The sequence below is a fragment of the Sarcophilus harrisii genome, chromosome 1 (assembly GCF_902635505.1).
Source record: "Sarcophilus harrisii chromosome 1, mSarHar1.11, whole genome shotgun sequence".
Taxonomy (NCBI): domain Eukaryota; kingdom Metazoa; phylum Chordata; class Mammalia; order Dasyuromorphia; family Dasyuridae; genus Sarcophilus; species Sarcophilus harrisii.
Window position 1 is genome coordinate 174,117,765 of NC_045426.1, and position 19,990 is coordinate 174,137,754.

The 19,990-nt window shown below is 35.3% G+C and overlaps 2 protein-coding genes across 5 annotated transcripts in view; one reads left to right on the plus strand and one right to left on the minus strand.

The window, feature by feature from the left end:
* The window catches only part of TMEM167A (transmembrane protein 167A), a 42,743-nt gene extending 36,919 nt beyond the window's left edge, over window positions 1-5,824 (minus strand). The window contains exon 1 of the mRNA XM_003759870.4: window positions 5,713-5,824. Within this exon, the coding sequence (XP_003759918.1) occupies window positions 5,713-5,715 (3 nt within the window). The 5' untranslated portion in view covers window positions 5,716-5,824. The remainder of the gene's footprint in view (window positions 1-5,712) is intronic.
* Window positions 5,825-5,886: 62 nt separating this feature from the next.
* XRCC4 (X-ray repair cross complementing 4) overlaps window positions 5,887-19,990 on the plus strand; it is a 377,298-nt gene continuing 363,194 nt past the window's right edge. For 3 of the 4 annotated variants that reach the window (XM_012541393.3, XM_003759871.4, XM_023496092.2), the window contains exon 1: window positions 5,887-6,021. The gene's annotated coding sequence lies outside the window, so the exon portion shown is untranslated. Of the gene's footprint in view, window positions 6,022-6,655; window positions 6,832-19,990 lie in introns of all 4 variants that reach the window. The other variant, XM_031967172.1, reaches the window with a different exon arrangement.

A 19,990-nucleotide genomic window follows, 5' to 3' on the forward strand; every position in this document is an offset into this window, starting at 1 on the left:
TCTTGAATCATAAATGATTTAAGTAATACTGGTCAGTGATAGTCATTACTCTTAAGCTTACATTGAGAAAGAAAGAGGACCTGCTTGCTAAGATCCCTTCTAGTTCTGAATTTATAATCCTAAAAGTTTTATTAAACTTAGTTTTAATATGAGTGATATTTCTTTTATATCATAGACAAAGTGTTACAAAGTCAGTGGTAGTTCATTTGACAATGTATATATAGTAAAGTAAATGAAGAGGTGGTTTTTACTGTAGTTATATGTTGAACATATATGCATGAGGTCAACCTCAAATTTGCATTCAGCACTTCAGTACAAAAAAATGGTCAGAAGCTAAAATCTGTGTTATCCAAGGTCATGACCGCTAGAATAATGGACTATTACTTAGCAGTTACTTAATTTAAAGGGGCAATGATGTATTGTTATACATCCTGATGCTCAAAGAGAAAAATCTTTTTTTAAGGCTTATTAGAAAAAGACATTTTTGCAAATGCAAAGTAATTCAGGATTTGTTTCTCAAAGTATATAGAAGACCAATGAATATAGATTGTAAAAAGATAAGTAGGTTTAATTTTTTTTTTTTTTCCTGAGGCAATTGGGGTTAAGTGACTTGCCTAGAGTTACACAGCTAGCAAGTGTTATGTATATGAGGTAAACTCAGCTCAGGTCCTCCTGACTTCAGGGCTGGTGCTCTGTCCACTGTACCACCTAGCTGCCCATTTAAATTATTAAAAAAACAAACAAAAAACACACACACACACAAAAAAAACCCTAACAAAATGGTCTAATCCAGTGGTTCTTAACTCTGTTTTTCCAATGATCCAGGATATCTAAAACTTATATGGGAAATTAAAATATGTACACAGTATGGTATAAAAAAAAAAAATGCTAGTTTAGGAGTAAGGAGAAACTTGGATTGGAATCCTACCTCTCTGAATGATATTTGACCTGTATGAAATGACCTTTTTTTTTCTTCCCTAGATTCTTCATCTGTAAAATACAATGAGGGGGTTGATGGTTTCAAAGATCCCTTTCACTTTTAAATTTATGATCCTATAAACCTTTCTGCACCTTGGCTTTCTTATCTGTAAAATGAGAAAAATTACTATATTCACTTCTTTAACTGAGGAAGACTTATTAAAATCTTTTAACTATTTCAAATGCTGCATAGCTGTTGGTTAATTTTTGAAAGGAGGAATTTTCCTTATATTGGACTTTATCCTTAGAACATAAATAAATTAAGAAAATAGGGATCTTTAAATAAAATGAAATGATTAGAGAGCATCAGTTCAATTAGGAATCATGGCTTTGGACCATTCTGTTTTTTCCAAAATGTGGCCTGAGGGAATAAGATGTTGGCACATGGTTCAGCAAATTAGGCAGTAAGTATTTAAGTTATTAAAAACCTATTATGTGCTGGGCACTGTACTAGACAATGGGAAATCAAAACCCAAATCAAAAAAAGTCCCTATCCTCCAGCAACTTATATTCTAACATTATTAACATTCATAATAATTCCTCAACTTCAATTTTTTGTTTGAATATTTTTACTCTTTAATCACATTAATCAAAAGCAACAATTCTAGTGAAATTTTTATTGTTGTGACAAATGCACTAGTGGTATGGTGGCTTCTTGGAAGCTTGACCTTAAATTAAGAGTTTTTAGATTCTCAAGCCTATTGCTATATTTATATTAGAATGACCAACTATGTAAAATTGTTTATTTCCCCCTACATTAAGATACCTATCTCTTATTACATGGTGGTGTCCTTTGCTATGACAGAGAATTTTTGTAGCTAAGACCCTCAGATGAGAAATTCATTCAATCTCACAGGAGGCAATATCCCATTTTTGACTCATTTTTGGAATTAAGCTCTTTTTTGAACTATTTCCTAACTCATAATATTAATTATCTTAAAGTTACCTCAGGAATGTCTCTGAGTAAAAACTTAAAAAGATACTTAGACAATGATTCATTGTTGAGGAATGACTATATAAGCCTATTTTGAACTCTCCTTATTTGAAGTCCCTCCCATACTTCTACCTAATTCAGACAGCCCAAGCTAATGTGAATAAATAAAAAGGTACAGGATAGAAAGACTAACAATCTGACAGATGTTTCCATTATAGATCAAACAGGAAAAAAAAAAAATCATTAAAACAATTATAGTTTAGCTGTAATAACATTTTTTATTAAATATACAAGGGCTACTGGTACATGGATCTTAAAAGATGACAAGCAGAGAAGCAGCCCTATTAATTTGCTTTAAAAAACATTAAACAAACACAATTTTTATAATTCTTTTCGATCATGATACTAATGAAACTAGAACTACATCCTTCATCTACTATGAAAGGAGCCAAAAGACAAAACACCTACTTCTGTATGAATATGAAATCCAAGTGTAATTGTTTTCTAGCATAAAAGCAAATATATTTGTAAGGAAATGAACTAATTAAAGAACTTCAAGATAAGAGAATATGAAAGGTCACAAGAGGAGCTTAACTCTCTCATGTATCTTCTAGCCTAAGAATGAACTAATGACCTAAATGACCTAAAACAGGCATCAGTTTGAATAATGATATAAAAATTCAGACATATATTGGTAACCTCTTTCATTCAGCCTGACTATACAAAAAACACAGTGAGAAGTCTGATTAGGAATATTAGCATGAACTCAGATGAGAAGACCTGAGTCTAAAACTCTGGGCACAGAAGGTCTGGAATAATTCAATGAGAAATAATGGGAGGAAAAAAAAAAAGGAGCCAGCAGTACCAGGTCTTACACTATACTATAAAGCAAAAATCATCAAAACTATTTAGTAGTGTTTAAAAACAACAACAAAAATTGATCAGTGGGACAGACTATAACACAAAACATAATCAATCATAGTAGCTCAATGTTAATAAACGCCCAAACTTCCAACTACTTAAGGGAAAGGACTCATTTTCTGACAAAAACTACTGTGATAGCAGTCTGGCAGAAATTACTTTTATAACATATTACACAATATAATACATTTAAACTCCAATAAGATAAAAGTTCTAGAAATACAAAGTCCTATCATAAGCAAATTAGAGGCAAAGGAAAGGAAATTCCATTCATCACCATGGAACAGGAGAAGAGTCCTTGCTTGACCAAATGAAGACAAAGAGGATCACAGATAATAAAATGGACAATTTTGATTACATAGAATTAAAAAGTTTTTATATAAAATTAATGCAGCAACAATTAGGAAAAAGAGGACTCCTTCCTAGAAAAGGAACTTTTCCAACTGGAAAAAAAAAAAGTTTTGCAGGATGTTTCTCTGACAAAAGTGTAATATACAAAAACAGAGAATTGATTCCGATATATAAGAAAAAAAATCCATTCTCCAACTGACATAATATGAACATATAAATGATATGAATGTGTAGTTCTCAAAACAACAAAATCAAGTTATTAACACATAAAAATAAATAAATAGAATTAAAGTAATTCTAAGGTGCCACCTCAGAAATATCAGTATGACAAAGATGACAACAAATGACAACTGTTGAAGAAGCTATGGAAAGACAGGAAAAGTAATGCATTATTGACAGAACTGTGAATTAGTCTATTTCAAAATTTCAAAAATTTCAAAAAACAATTTCAAAAAGCAGGTTAAAATTATTAAAGTAACTAAATTGGTATTTCAATACCTGTCATAATGGATCTATATGTATGAAAATATTTGTTCCAACACTTTACTGTAGCAAAAAAAATCTGGAAACAAAGTTCCTGAAAACTGTGGAATGGCTGAATAAATTGTGCTATATGGTATGGAACATTATATTGTCTGAAGAAACGAGAAAAGGGATGAATTCAGAGAAACCAGAAAAAGCCATTATGAACAGATGCAGAGCAAAGTGAGCAGGACCAGGATAATAATTTATAAAATGACTATACCTTTGTAAAGCAAAACAAAGTTTGAAAGATTCAGTAATTCTATTCAATTCAACATCCACCTATGACTCCTAAGGGCAGAATTCCCATCTCTTCACAAAAGAGAATGATTAGAAGTGCATATTCAGGCATGACCAATGTGTGGATTTCTTTTACTTTATTATGGTATCTAATTATAAGAGAATTTTTTTTTTTTTTTTTTTTTTTGGAAGAGGGAATGGTGGGATGGAGGAGAGAAATGAGAAGAGTGATAGTGATGCCATCCCTCCCCCCCTTTTTCCCCCCAAATACCAGATCATTAGCGAATCATTTCAAGAAAATGCACAGAAGAGGTTCAGGGAGGAACACAGATAAGCAAGACAGCTTTGGAGTATGCTGAATGAAAGAAAAACAAGCTGTTCATAATGAGATTCAAAGTTTCAAAAAAAATTCTACCTCCCCCCCCTTTTTTTTTTTTTTTGGTACCTAGAAAGGTTTCTAGCAGGTAGAATTTGGCACAGTCTGCCAAATTCAGAATAATTTTTTAAAAAAGTCATCAAATAGAAAACTTCCTAGAGCTCTCTTTAAAACTGTTAAAGGATCAAAAGTTTATCCACTATGACAGTGAATCTTAATCTTCAATTGTCTATCTAGCAATATATAATCTGGGGAATAAAAACTACTAAGATTCACTATTCACTATTAAACCTGGAAATATTAAACTTCTACCATGGTAGTGTACTGGACACCTTTCTAGGTTACAAAAATCAAAACCTCCTTGTTAAATATGTTGGCTTTAAAACAAATTGTGACTTCACTGACAGAACAGAGAACTCCTAGTAAGGAAACCCCCTCTACCAACATAGATCACAGTCTGTAATTTGCAGTATGTAATAGTTCCCTTGGGGACACCAAGAGTCACACATTCAGTAGCAGTCAGAGGTGGGGCAAATAAATAGCAAAATCCTTTCATATTTAACACAATTGACAAATCTTAAGTAAAAGAAGCTTCTTATCAGATCCTTTCATCATTCTATTAGTTTTTACGCCTTTAACCAATTCAAAATTTATTTTTACTTAATTTTCAGATTGGTATTCCTTAATTATACACTTCAACTTATTTAAATGTTGGGGGGGAGGGGAAAAGGCAGGGAACAAGGCAAGAAAGACTGCAGGATGAGTTCCTATAAAGGTCACACTTCCTATAGACTATTTTACTGACAGAAATCTTGGGAGTCCACTAAGTTGTAGTGTGAGACTTTAAAAAAATTGATAGTTTTCTTCAATAAATTGTTGGGGCCTGAAACACTTTCCTATACTATTGTTCAGGTAAGAACGGGGGGAAAAAAAAGAGATGGGAATCTGTGGATTTCAAATTCGACAGGCATCAAGCTAAAATCTAGTCCTGTCACACCGGTCCAGTGACGCTCTCAGAAGCTATTTTAAAAAATCTTCGAGGAGCTGGGGTGTTATCTCGGCAGCGTCAGACAACAAATCCTGGAGGATTTCTTGGCTACCTTTGGTCGGGGACGGGGCGGAGGACGGGGGTAGCTTGTCTTCGTCTTTTTCTCCCTTCCCCCGGTTTCTCGGACCCCTCTTTTCTACCCATTTCAGAAACGCTTCTTCCCGTGAGGTTCTGGTCCTGGCTCCCCGCTACCTGCCTGCCGGCCGCTTTCTTCGCAACCGGATTTCTCCGTCTGTGAACCGAAGTCTACCCCATCTCCCGTTTCCCCCTCACCTCAGGGCCACCCCGGCCAACCGCCCGCAACCCAGCCTTAGCATCCCGACCCAGACCTCCGCATCTTACCATAGTGAGACCTCCGATACCCCCAGCCACATCACCCTTCCGGGGCAACGGGCGGAAGAGGCGTTTGGCTCCGCCCCCTTCTCCTCGCCTTGCTCCGCACGCTTCCCGATTATTGGTTCGCGGAAGGAACGGGTTTCACGCGCTGCAAGGCTGCGGCGACGCGGTTGGTCTAGAACTTAGGGAAGGGGCTGCTCATCTGTCCTTGGGTAGTGACGCAAGGGGAAGAAAAGCCCTTCTGATTGGTTACGGCTCATTCTATCTCGGGAGCGGGCCTTTTGGAGGAAACCGGAAGCGAAGACTCTAAATGAGGTAGGCCCGGAAGCGATAGTGTCCTCGTGGAATTTATGAGCTTGCAGACCCCTAATCCACTGACCCCGGTCCATCCTTATTCTTGTCCTGGTCAGACTCCCGGGCCTGCCCCAATTTATTTCAACAGCCACTCCAGCTTTTCTTAAAGTTGCCTTCCCCTTCTTCGCCGCCGACCCTCCCGCTTCAAAAAGCGCTTGCCGTCCCACTTTGTCTTAGTCTGCACAGAACCTCTGCCTCTACTTCTGCTAAATCTTGAAGGGATGGAGGACGGGGAAGGGAAGATTAGTGAATTAAGGAGAACAGGGATTTAATAGCTTGTGATCCCAAAGCCTTTCTCCCGGTCACGTGTTCGCAAATTGTAAGGCCGGGGGATTAAGCATTTTATTAAGCGCTTACTAGATGCTTTTCACATGATAAGACCAGCGTCGTTCTCCCCCTCCCCCTCCCCCTCCCCTCCTCCTTCCCCATCTCCTCCCCTCCCCCTCCCCCTCCCCTTCCCCCTCCCCTTCCTGTGGCTGTTAGCGCCTATCCTGAGATTCAGTTCCGTCTACTTTGCATATGTATCTTGAATGCAGCTTATCATTTACATGTAGCTTCCACCGCCCCCCCAATTCTTTGTTACTTGTCATTAAAGAAACTCAAAATCGCCTGTGGAAGCTACATGTAAATGATAAGCTGCATTCAAGATACATATGCAAAGTAGACGGAACTGAATCTCAGGATAGGCGCTAACAGCCACAGGAAAAGGATTTTGGAAGAGGCCTCCTGCAGAAGGTGGTATTTGAACTTGGGGGAATCTAGGAATCGCAGGTGAGTGGAAAGAAAGGCATAGGGACCGATAGGGTGAAGATACTGAGGTGGAAGGTAGGATGTCCTGTGTGAGGAACCCCAAGAATGCCAGCATGACTGTACCATCCAGTTAGTAGCAATGAGGATTAAAAAGTAGACAGAGTAGTATAAAAATAGATAAAAGTAGGAAAGAGCCATGTTATTAATGGCTTTAAACGTCAAACATTTGATTGTGGAGGTAATAGGAAATCAGGAAAAAAGAAATGGCAGGATTTGGCAGCGGGATTGGGGGTGTGATTGAGAGTGTTTAGTTCAGAATGGCATTGAGATTGCACATTTGAGTGACTTAACAGGAGTAATTTCAGAAGATAGGAATTTTAGGGGGGAAGATAGCTGTTTTAGACATGTTGGGTTTGAGATGCTTTATAGTGCATCCAGTTCAGAATACCTGAAAAAGGTAGTTGATGGAGCTATAGAGATAACAGAGCTGGATATATAGATTTGGGAATTACCTGCATGGGTGCTGCTGAAGGTCACCAAGTGAGGTTGTATAAAAAGAAGAGAGAAGAGCTCATCACAAAGACTTGAGGAAAACCCATGTAGAAGAAGAAACAGTGATGGAAATCTAGTAAAGAAGATTGAAGAGTAATCAGGCGAAGAAAGGAGAAGAAACTAGAGAGAGGAATGTTAGGAAAATTTAGGGAAGTGTGGCAGAGGAGGACACTTAACAGTATCAAGTGTTTCAAAAAGGATGAAAACAGAAAAGATGATTAGATTTGTCAATTAAGAAATCATTGGTAACTGGAGAGAAGTTTTACTTAAACTATGTATTTAGCAACCAAATTGCAGAACGTTTAGAAGAGTGAGTATTACTTATTCAGTGCCATACCATTAGACTGCCAAAAAATTATAAAATTGGAAAAAACAATAGGTCAAGAGCATCAAAGAAAAGAATGAAAAAAATCAAAAGAAGGTGACCTAGGGGTACCAAATCTCACACTTTATTATAAAGTGGTAATTATCAAAATATTCTAGTACTATTTTCCATTTTATATTTTCATGTTTTTTTTTTGTCTTTCACAACATGACAATAGAGAAATATATTTTGCAAGATTGCATATACATAACCTGTATCAATTTGGTTACCAGAGAGGCTATGGAAAAGGAGGAAGGGAGAGAATTTGGAACTCACAATTTTTTTTAAGTTACTATTAAAGCTTTTTATTTTCAAAACATATGCACAGATAATTTTCAACATTTACCCTTGCAAAATCTAATGTTCTAGTTTTTTCCCCTTCATTCCCCCTCCCCCAGAAAGCAAGTAATCCAATATATGATTAAACATATGCAATTTTTCTATGCCTATTTTCACAATTATGCTGCACAAAAATAATCAGATCAAAAAGAAAAAAAATGAGAAAAAACAAAATGTAAGCAAACAATAATAAAAAGTGAAAGTACTGTGTTGTGATCCACACTCAGTCCCCATAGTCATCTCTCTGGGAGTAAATGGCTCTCTTCATCATAAAATCATTGGAACTGGGTCTGAATTATCTCATTGTTGAAAAGAGCTACTTCCATCAAAATTGATCATTGTATAATCTTGCTATTGGTGTGTACAGTGTTCTCCTGGTTCTCACTTCACTCAGTTCATGTAAGTCTCTCCAGGCCTCTCTGAAATCATCCTGCTGATCATTTCTTACAGAACAATAATATTCCATAACATTCATATACCATAACTTATTCAGCCATTTTCCAACTGATGGGTATCCACTCAGTTTCCAGTTTCTCTCTACTATAAAAAGGACTGCCACATTTTTGCACGTGTGGGTCCCTTTGCCTTCCTTAAGATCTCTTTGGAATATAAGTCCTGTAGAGACACTGCTGGATCAAAGGGTATGCACAGTTTGATAGCTTTTTGGGTATGGAACTGAACAATGTTTTTTTGTTTTTTGTTTTTTTTTAATGAATGTTAGAAAGTATTTTTATGTGTAATTGGGAAAAAAATTTCCAAAAATAAAAAGAGAGGGAGTGGAACAATCATTCAATGTAGATGACTTTCTTAAAGAGTTTAGCCACAGGGGTAGGCTACCTAGGTGGCTTCCTAGTGGATAGAACACCAGCCCTGAAGTCAAAAGGATCTGAATTTAAATTTGACCTCAGACACTTAACACTTCCTAGCTGTGTGACTCTTGGAAAGTCACTTAACCCTAATTGTCTTAGCAAAAAAAAAAAAAAAAAAAAAAAAAAAAAAAGAGTTTAGCCACACCAGTTCCAATGGTCTTGTAATGAAGAGAGCCATCTGAACCCAGAGAGAGGACTGGGAACTAAGTGTGGATTACAACATAATATTTTCACTTTTTGTTTGTTTGCATTTTGTTTTTGCACATTTTTTCCCTTTTTGATCTTATTTTTCTTGTGCAGCATGATATTTATGAAAATATTGTATAGAAGAATTGCATATGTTTAACATATTGAATCACTTGCCGACTTGGGCAGGGGGAAGGAAGGGAGGGAAAAAAATTAGAATACAAGGTTTTGAAAGGGTGAATGTTGAAAATTATCCATGTATATATTTTGAAAATTAAAAAAAAAAATATGGAATAATAGGTATCCGGGATGGTCATTTCATATGACAGTTTTATTTAAAAATGGAAAGCACATAAATTTACCTATAAGTAGGTGTGAAAGAGTGAGAATTGTGGATGATAGAGAGGGCAGTTGGAGAAAATAAGAGAGAATGAATCAAGTGTATTTTAGAGGAATTGACCTTGTCAAGGAGGAGAGACACCTTATCTAAGACAAAGGAAGGAATAGTGGAAGAATGCCTGGTTGATGTAAATGAAAAAGGGACATGAGGGGCCTGCTTCTTTGGATGGCCTCATTCTTTTCAATGAGATATGAAACAAGGACTTTACTTGAAGGGAAGACAAGGTTTCTATGGGAGACTGGAGGAAAGATAAGATTTGGAAAAAGCTCATATGGAGAGTGTGGTAGCTGATTGATCAGTAGATAATAGAAATGCTGCAGTGAGAGACCAGTTGAAATTAGGTTAGTATGTAATGGACCTAAATGGCATGTTTCCTCCTGTTCTGTCCAGCAGCATGTGAATAAGATCTAAGGATGTGAATAATGGAAGGAATTCAGCATTGAAGTCTGACAGCAGGACGAAGGGAGCAGAGGATTTAAGAATAGAGAATGATGTAGAGTTGAATTGGTTCATCAAGAGATTAAAGTAGGGAAAGAAAACAAATGTAGCTATTTTGGTGTAATGAGGCAAAGACTTTAAAGGAAGAAGAAATAAAGGTCATAGTGACAACAGAAAACTAGGTTATAGTTTGTAAGGCATCAAGAGAGACTTAATGATAAAAGAATATGTTGAAGTATAGACCATGTGTTGAGGTCTAGATTTGGGGTACCTAAATGAAATTAAGGTTTAGTTAAGGTCTAGTGGCAGGTTTGGGGTACAGAGAGTCAAACAGAGTTCCCCTGCAACTCCCTTGGATTCGGCGCAAGGATATGGCGGTATATGTGGTCTAGTAGCGGCGCGAATTCCCAATAAAAGCATTTATTGGCCCGGAGAGCTAGATTGATAAAAGAGGTTTATTATTGAATTTAGAAGTAGGGGATAGGTGAAGGTAGAGATAAGGAGGGCACTGGACAGAGGGTCCAGTGGACAGAGGATCCTCACATGGCTGGCATGTTTGGAATCTCTGCAAAGAGGGGTTCCCAGGGTGGCCCTTTTAAGTAGGAGACTTAGCTCGAGAGGCTTTGGGGTGTGGCCCCAAAGTTGGCTCCAGTTCCGGGTGGGGCTGGGACAGGTCTGGATCTTCTATTGGAATTCAAAGGGACCAGGATTTGTGAGTCAAAGGGTAATTTACATTAACTAGGGGGTGTTAGGAATCAAAGATTGGAATCTTTCCCGCATTGAATAGAGTCAGGTACAAGAATTTCTGAGTTTATGAACATAGATGTAGACCTCTTATGGGTGATGACAAGATCAAGGTTATGGCATTATTTATGGTTAGGATTAAGTTATAGTGGGAATATAATTGTGGGAATTGAGTAGATTAAAGAATGGGAAGTTAGATTGTTTGATGGAGAATCAATATGCATGTTGAAATCCCCTTTATGGGTTTAGGAATTGGAATTGTGAGGATTATGAGTCAGGAACTAAACAAATTGAAGAAGGAAGAAAAATATCCTGATCGACTTAATAGATAACAACTTTCAGGATTTGGATAAATTTGAATAGAGGGAACATCAAAGGAAGACTGATTATTAAATGTTAGTATTAGAGGTAGAATCTGAAAGTGACAAGGCACAGCAAGAAGTGTTCTCTGTCTTTCCCATAACAATTTGACTTTGAAGTAGTAGAGGTAATACAGCCAGTCCTGAAAAAAGTAGTAGTCAGGAGAAAGGCAGGTCTCCGTGAGTCCCAGGAGAAGGAAAGAGGGGGAAAAGGTTTAAGATGAAAAAGGAGTATGATCATTGTGGAGTCAGAGTTACAGAGAACAGGCAGATCTGGCATGCATGGCTCATGTGGTTAGGGTTGGGGAATGGGATTTGTACATTTGCAGTTTGGAGTTCGAGATTCACTGGGATGGGAGAGTATGATAACTATTGAGGACTCCAGAGAGTAATAGTGAAGAGAGTTTAGCTGAGGCAGCCTCATTTATTCTGTCCAGCCTTGTGGCTGATTGTTGAGACCTGAAGTTCTATTTCATAGCAAATTGGAGGAAAATGAAAGGTTGCTTGGGGAATCTGGAAGCAGGGCCAAGAAACAGGTGGGTCCAGTGCTGGAGAAGGCCATGGGAGCACCCATGGAAACTAAGAAGTGATGGGGTCTGACCTGGGGCATTAGCCTTTCTCTGATTTATTGAAGAAGGTCCTCAGATAGGGAAATTGTATGGAAAATGAGGAAGTGAGGAGGAGAATGGCATTTTCTTGTCCTGGGGCAACTCTAATTATACCAAGTGTTTGAGACACAAATTAAAAAAAAAAAAAAAAAAAAAAAGGAACATTTTCTACCCTCAAGGAACATATATTCTAAATGAGAGACTTGGGTTATTTTTAAACATGAAGTAAAATAAATTAAAAATAAAATTGTGAAGTAATGCAGACTTAATGTTGACCTGATTCTTTCTAGGAAGTTAAAATTTTGCTAAATTGCCTGGATGTTGTCAGGAAAATTACCTTGAATTTTTTCACTAAGAGACCAAGGCCTTTTGTTTCAGATGCTTAACTTTTTCAGAATTTTACATATAATGACTACCTTTGACCATGGTGCTGATTACACAGTGCTAATACTAATAATGAAGTTGAATCTACTGAAAAAAAGGTGTAAACCTGTTATCAGTTTATCTTTTGAGTGATCCAAAGGTACTCTAGGTTTTTCTTATCAATGTGGACATTGATAGAGTATCTTTTTTGCTTCCTTTCAAGATGGAACCATCCATGCCTTTAATATGCTTTTAACTTCATTTACTAGATTATATAGTTATTATTTGTAGTCTTTTGACAGGTAATAGTTATTTTTTGCATTTGGTTCACTTACAGGAGAAACATTCACAGTATTGAGGCATGAAAGAATTCAGTATGACAATTTTCAAAGCTATATGTTGTATGCATTGATCTCAGCATCTAACTTTGTTTTGTTTTAAACAACCAAGACTCATCTTTTCACTCTCACACTTAACCAGCTTTCCTCCCCCCTCCCTCATCCCCCAACTTCAGGACACAAGAAAAAGAAAACATATTACAAACATTAAAGTGAATCAGAATCAGAATAAATTTCCATGTGTACCATGTCTTTAAAAAAAAATATTTATCTCTTTATGCATTCTGAGTCTTTCAACTCTATATCACAGGTGGGTAGCATGTTTTGTCATTTATCCTCTGGCATTTTGGTTAATCACTATTCTGATAAAGATTTCAACACAATAGTATTCCATCACTTATTTTGACATTCCCCTGTTTGTGGGTGGTCCCTCAGATTAATATCCTTTGCCACTTAAAAAAAAGCTATATTTTTGTACGTACTTAGAATTTGTTTTGCTTAAAACTAATTCCCTATTAATCTATACTCCTTCTAATTCCCTCTTCATTTCTTTCCCCCGTTTCCTTATATTTTTGTACTCGGTGTTTGTGTGCATATTCTTCACTCTTCTGACTAGTTCAGATAAGAATAAATTTCCAGCTACTCTGTCACCCCAACTCCTCCTTGTTTGTTTAGATGTTTACATGTGAACTTTGTAAACATGTAAATATGAAGTAATTCTCTTGAACTTTTCCCCTTCTAAACCCTCCACCAGTGTATTTTTTCCCTTCTCTTTTTCTTAAGATCAAAACAGAAGCACACCAAAGCCTTGTCCATTGAATTTCCTTATGAATTCTGTATTTTGATGTAAGTAATTTATCCTTGTTTAATCTTTTATACTTATTCATTCATATTTATCTTTTTATATTTATATTGTCATGTGTTTGAACTTCCAAGTTTCCCTGAAGCTCTTGAATATTAAAAGACAAAAGACATGCCTCAAAGTTCTATAATTTATTAAAGATACTTATTCCCCACTACTGTCAGTTTATAAGTTTTACTGGGTTATTTATTCTTGACTGTAAGTCCATATTTCTTACCTTTTGGAATATTCCATATTCCAAGTTTTCTGCTGATTTATAGTGGTATTGCTAAATTGTGTGTGCTCCTGTGGCTCTTTAATACTTGTATTCTTTCTATTTGTTTGCATTATTTTTTTCCTTGACATGAAAGCTCTGGATTATAGTTGTAATATTCCTGAGAGAGTTTTTACTGTTGTTTTTCTTCAGAAGGTATATAGTAAATTATATTTCTAATTTTCTATTTGTTTCTAAGAGATTTAGGATTTTTTTTTTTTTTTTTTTAATTTGAAATAGGATGTCCAGGTTCTTTTTTTGGTCATGATGTTCAGATAGTCCAATTATTTTAAATCTGTTTCCCTTGAACTTTTTTCTAGAACAGTTGTTTTTTCTATAAGAAAGTTTATATTTTCTTCCATTTTTTCAGCCTTTCAACTTTGTTTTAACATTTCTTGTTTTCTCTTGATGTCACTGGTTTCTATTTGGTTTATTTGAATTTTTAGGGAGTCTGTGGCTTGGATAAGGTTTTGTACTTCTTGCACAAAGTTGCAATTCCCTTTCTCGTGTTTTCCTCTTTAACATTTCTTTTCTGATTTTTTTCCTCAGGTACTCTCCTGCCATTTATAAAAACATTTTAAAGCTCTTTTAAAAAACACGAAAAACTTATTAAACTCTTTTAGGAATTCTAATTGAGTTTATACCCTATATCTTTGGATTTTTTCCCCCCTGAGTCATTGATTGTAGATGTTTTGAAGTCAGTCTTTTCTGTGTTTGTGCGTGTTAAGCATCCCTGCCACTACAATAACCTAGTATGATGGAGTTCTTTTTTTGTTTGCCTATTTTTTCAGCCTATTTCCTGACTTTGGACTTGTGCTAATTTCTGCTATACTTCTGGAGAGAAGGTTTGGGCTGGTCTTATTGCTGTTTTCTTGAGATATTGAGTGACTACTTTGTTAACTCTAGAAAAGTTTTATTTTTTTGGTACAAAACAGAAAGAAACATTGAAAACACTTTAAATTATAAATTTAAAACATTTAAATTTTCCTAGATACATTTCATTTATTTATAGATGGATTTGAACATAACATTGAATTAAAATTTTCAAAATGTAAGCTAACTCATTGATATACATAAAACCTAAGCATACTTGTACTTACAATGTCTAAATTTTATTTAATTAATTGATATTTTAAATGTTTTGATACAAAAGTGATTTTAGATTTCATAAAATAACCAATAGGAAGAAATACCGAATATGAAAAATGAAGTTTTTTTAATATTAAATTATATTTGATTTTTACAAAGAAAGTTAGTTACATATGAAATATATCATAGGGAACATATTCATAGTCATTTTACAAGCCACTCGTCCTTTTTCAATGTTATAGCCAACTAGGAAAATTACCTATGTCTACTTTCTTGATAAAACATTGCAAAATCCTGGGTAGAGTTATTCCTTAAATAACAGGGAAAAACTTTTTAAGCAGATTGTGCCTCATTTTATATATTTGATGATTTGTCTTGAATTTGTCACTTTTCTTTAAGTGAGCATTCTCATCATTGTAATTTTTTCTCCTTGCAAAAGCCTTTTTGCATTACAGAGTTCTCTCAAATTGTTTTTCTGAAATCTTTTTCTTCAGTTACATTGTTTACTAATAACAAAACTGCTTCTTTTCAAAAGATTGAAACTGTTAATTTTGGAGAGTTTATTTTAAGTTATGAGTGCATTATTTCCAATTTTATGTATAGAGTGCATCTCATGTGGTGTCTACTTAAGAAATATTAATATACTGTGTGTATTAAAGTAAACAAGAATAAAATTCTATTTCTCTAAATAACTTAAAAAAGCAGATATGGTAACTAAATAAAAATGAATATGATATGTCACTGGTTATTTGATTTTTCTCATCTTGTCTTTAAGTAGTTTGGTCTAACTTCATGATTTTCACTAAGAATAGGGTTTTTTGAATTATTGCCTTTTAGTAAATTTATCCTTCGCTTACCTGTATAATAATCAGTTTGGTCAATACAGGAAAATTTCAGACCCTATTCATCTCTAACTCCTATGATCTTGTGGAAGTCTAGGTTCTCCTATGATTCAGAATAAGTTTAGAGATGATAAGTCTCATTGGAGTCCATGTACTGTGGGGTTTTTTTTTTGGGGGGGGGGGAGGAAGGGGTAAGTTGTTCACATGCTTGATAATTTATGGATACTTGTTCCATGATGTTCCATGATAAACTGTTGAGAGAGTATTTCAAAATTCATGGATCCACTTTATAACCAAATTAAGTTTCTTAAGAAATCATACTGCTGTTTGGTGCAATATGTGCAGTTTGAAGTCTGCACTTCCATAGCTTCTCCTTTGGGGATCCATCCAGTGTGCTGAAGGCTTTTCTCAAAGTCTTATTTATTTATTTTTTTTAAGTAAAACCAATGGAATCCATTTGTTATTCCTTGCACTTGCCACATGACTGGCCAACTTTTGTTTTCCATTGTACGTTACCTCAGTGATATTAAGCCACTTTTTGAATCTAAGCCATTATGCATCTTTTCATTGTCCTTCAGCTTTTCTGAAACTTGGTGTTCCAAGATTTATAACACTGTAGCATCAATTGGTAAACATTTGTCTTAAAAGATTACTTTTTCCCTAAAGAACATATTGGGATAGTTAGGAGAATTGTGCAATTTCCCAAATATAATTGAGCCTGTTTTCTTCCTATTATTCAATTCTGGTCCCAGTTCATTGTCCATCTACAGTGTCTGATCCTGATAATATATTTTGATGTACTAATTCAATGGACTGGCCACCCAACTAGCTATTAATATGTGGAATTGTGAAATAATGACTTGGGGTAATATATTCTGAAGGAATCAAAAGATCTATTCAACATGAGTTTTCTTTCTACATGCTTTAGTATTCTGATTTTTTCTTAGAAATGCACAAAACAAATATTAACTAAAGAAAGTCACATTTTTCATTGGGTCTCTATATTTGCTTGCTAGAGAGTTATCTTGCTATGAAATTAGAGATCACTTTAGTTTTATTTATTTATTTTTAATCCAATTATAATTTAGTCACTTAAATTGAGTTGTCATCAGCCAATTCTGGTAATAAGATTTCATTTCAACTAAATAAATATCCATGCTAAGGAAGTACTAAGTATAGATCAGATTGGGTCTCTGCTTTCAGAAATATTAAAATCTATCAGGATACCATAATATACATAAATAATTATAAAATATAGGAATGCATAGGAAAGATAAATTATGAATTACATCCATTTTAGGGGAAAAATCATTATTGCCTGAGGAATTGCCTAGGAGAAGCAATATTTGAGAGAATTGTGATGGAAAGAAAAGATTATGAGGAGGTTCTAGACCTTGAGACCAAGAGGAAATGAAAGTATAGGATAAGTGTGCCAACAGCTTTCTTTTTTTTTATATATATATAAATTTTTCTTCTTTTTATTATACCTTTTTATTTACAAGATATATGCATGGGTAATTTTTCAGCATTGGTAATTGCAAAACCCTTTGTTCCAAATTTTCACCTCCTCCCCACCCCTTCCTCCAGATGGCAGGTTGACCAATACATGTTAAATATATTAAAGTATAAGTTAAATACAATATATGTATACATGTCCAAACCATTATTTTGCTGTAGAAAAAGAATCGGACTTTGAAATAGTGTGTATAATTAGCTTGTGAAGGAAATCAAAAATGCACTTGGACATAAATAGTGGGATTGGAAATTCTATGTAGTGGTTCATAGTCATCGCCCAGAGTTCTTTAGCTGAATGTAATTGGTTCAGTTCATTACTCCTCCATTGGAACTGATTTGCTTCATCTCATTGTTGAAGAGGGCCACGTCCATCAGAATTGATCATCATATAGTATTGTTGTTGAAGTATATAATGATCTTCTGGTCCTGCTCATTTCACTCAGCATCAGTTTATGTAAATCTCTCCAGGCTTTTCTGAAATCATCCTGATGGTCATGTCTTACAGAACAATAATATTCCATAACATTCATATACCACAATTTATTCAGCCATTCTCCAACTGATGGGCATCCACTCAGTTTCCAGTTTCTGGCCGCTACAAAGGGGGTTGTCACAAACATTCTTGCACATACAGGTCCCTTTCCCTTCTTTAAAATCTTTTTGGGATATAAGCCCAGTAGAAACACTGCTGGATCAAAGGATATGCACAATTTGATAACTTTTTGAGCATAATTCCAAATTGCTCTCCAGAATGGCTGGATGTATTCACAATTCCACCAACAATGTATCAGTGTCCCAGTTTTCCCACATCCCCTCCAACATTCCACATTATCTTTCCCTGTCATTCTAGCCAATCTGACAGGTATGTAGTGGTATCTCAGAGTTGTCTTAATTTGCATTTCCCTGATTAATAATGACTTGGAGCATCTTTTCATATGGCTAGAAATAGTTTCAATTTCTTCGTCTGAGAATTGTCTGTTCATATCCTTTGACCATTTATCAATTGGGGAATGACTTGATTTCATATAAATTAGAGTCAGTTTCAAGAACTTTCTTTTTAGCCTTCTTTCCAGTACTCTCTATAAGTTAAAAACTTATAAACACTCATTTCTTAACCTTTTTATGTCTCATGGCTTTCTACTTCCTGGCTTCTCAGCCTTCCTTCAAGTCTCAGTTAAATTCTACCTTTGATAAGCCTTTTCTAATCTCCCAAACTTGTCAGTATCTTACTTCTGAGCTTCTCTCTCTTTAGACTGTATATGTTCTATGTAGTTGTAGTCACATTAGAATGTAAAATCTTTGGCAGCATTGGCAGTGATTTTGCCTTTCTTTGTATCCTCTTTATAGTCTAAGGCATGACGCTCCCTCTGAAGAGAAAGATCTGATAAAACTGGCTTGTTTCTATTTTTATTTTTAGCCAAAGTATAGTATACAAGGGAGGTAGAATGAATTTGTTAGTGTGTATTCTGTCAGATCATGAAACATAAATCCTTTTAGTTAGGAAGGATGCATGCCATTTACAGAAATAGCTTATTATGAATATTCAGTATTTATTAATAGTCAATATCAACTTTTATGAATATTTTTCCACCATCATTCTCATGCCTTTCATTTAAAAAAATTATTTTGTTTAAAGAGAATAAGAAAAAAAGAAAAACAAAAGAGAACATTGTTGTGTGCCCAGCAGAACATCAGGGAGGATTCAAAATATTTTCTAATTGGTTAACTTTTTTTCCCCATAAATCTTGTTTTTCTTAGATTTTTTGTTGTTGTTGTTGTTGTTGTTGTTGGTTTCTTTCTTCTTCTTCTTCTTTTTTTTTTTTTTTTTTTTTTTTAGCATATTCTCCATGTCTCTCATTTTTTAAATTCTTTTTTTGAATTCTGTATATTTTTTCTCTAGGCAGGGGAACCATCTCATTTTACACTTTGGGGTAGAAGCTTTTTTTTTCTTCAGTGTCTTTCTCTGAAAATGAACTCTAGTCTTCCCTCTTTCCATAGTAAGTTTCTATTGTGGGGTTCTTTCTTTGCCTGTTCATTTTTTAAAAATAAGCGGTATTAGTGTAAGCACCTCTAATCCTGGGGTGCCTCTGGCTTCCCTTCAGCTCTCCTCTCTGACCAGAAACCCCAACTAAAAGTTTCCCACTCCAGGAAGTGCTTTCAGCCAGCAGCTTCCCATCCTCACTGCTTCTGCACTTACCATGCACTGGTATCTTCCAATCTTTGTAACACAGCTGGGCCTAGTCTTCCTATTAAGCCTTCTGTATCTCAGACCCCTGGGACTCCAGGAACAGTCCATGGAGGTGAAAGTCTCTGTGGTCCCTGCTGAGGCACCAGCCACACCCAGCTTGCCCCAGGGGTTTCAGTTGGTGTTTCTGTGGAGCTAGCTTGGAGATGTTTGCACTTCATAGGGGTTAATTCCCACTCTAAGTCTTTCTTCAGATCTTGGGTTGATTCCTGTTCTGTCCCAAGTCTTGAATTTTCAAGATTCCATGTTTGTCCTGAGGCACAAATTTGTTCTATTTGTGAGGGAAATCAGTGAGCTTGAAATTTCAACAACTTCACTCTGCCATTCTTCCCAGAACCCTTCCAGCTCATGCCTTCTTTTGATATTTTAGCTCCCCAATACTTTTTAAACCCTAAAAAATATAGTAGAATTATTTAATATACTTTTCTCCATATCTTTGACATTTATTTTCCTCTCACTTTATGACTAGTACTTGTGTTTATTTGTACCAGCCCCATGGGATTTATGTATTATCTTATACTATTAATATTTTTCATATTTCCTGACCTATATAATGAGCTAGAGATACTAAGCTTGAGAGAAGTTAATGGATTTGTTTGTGGTTACATGTCTTTAGAATTGGGATTCAAATTCAGTCACTTGATTCTGTCCAGTTTTCTTTGCATTATGCTAACCACTACAATTCTGTGGTTATTGACTTATTGATATGTTTTTCCAATTGAAATCTATCAGGTTGGCATCATTAATTTTCATTTCAACTTGATAGGAGATTTTGTTTTTTCTGAGAACCAATTGATTTTGAAACCAACTTCAC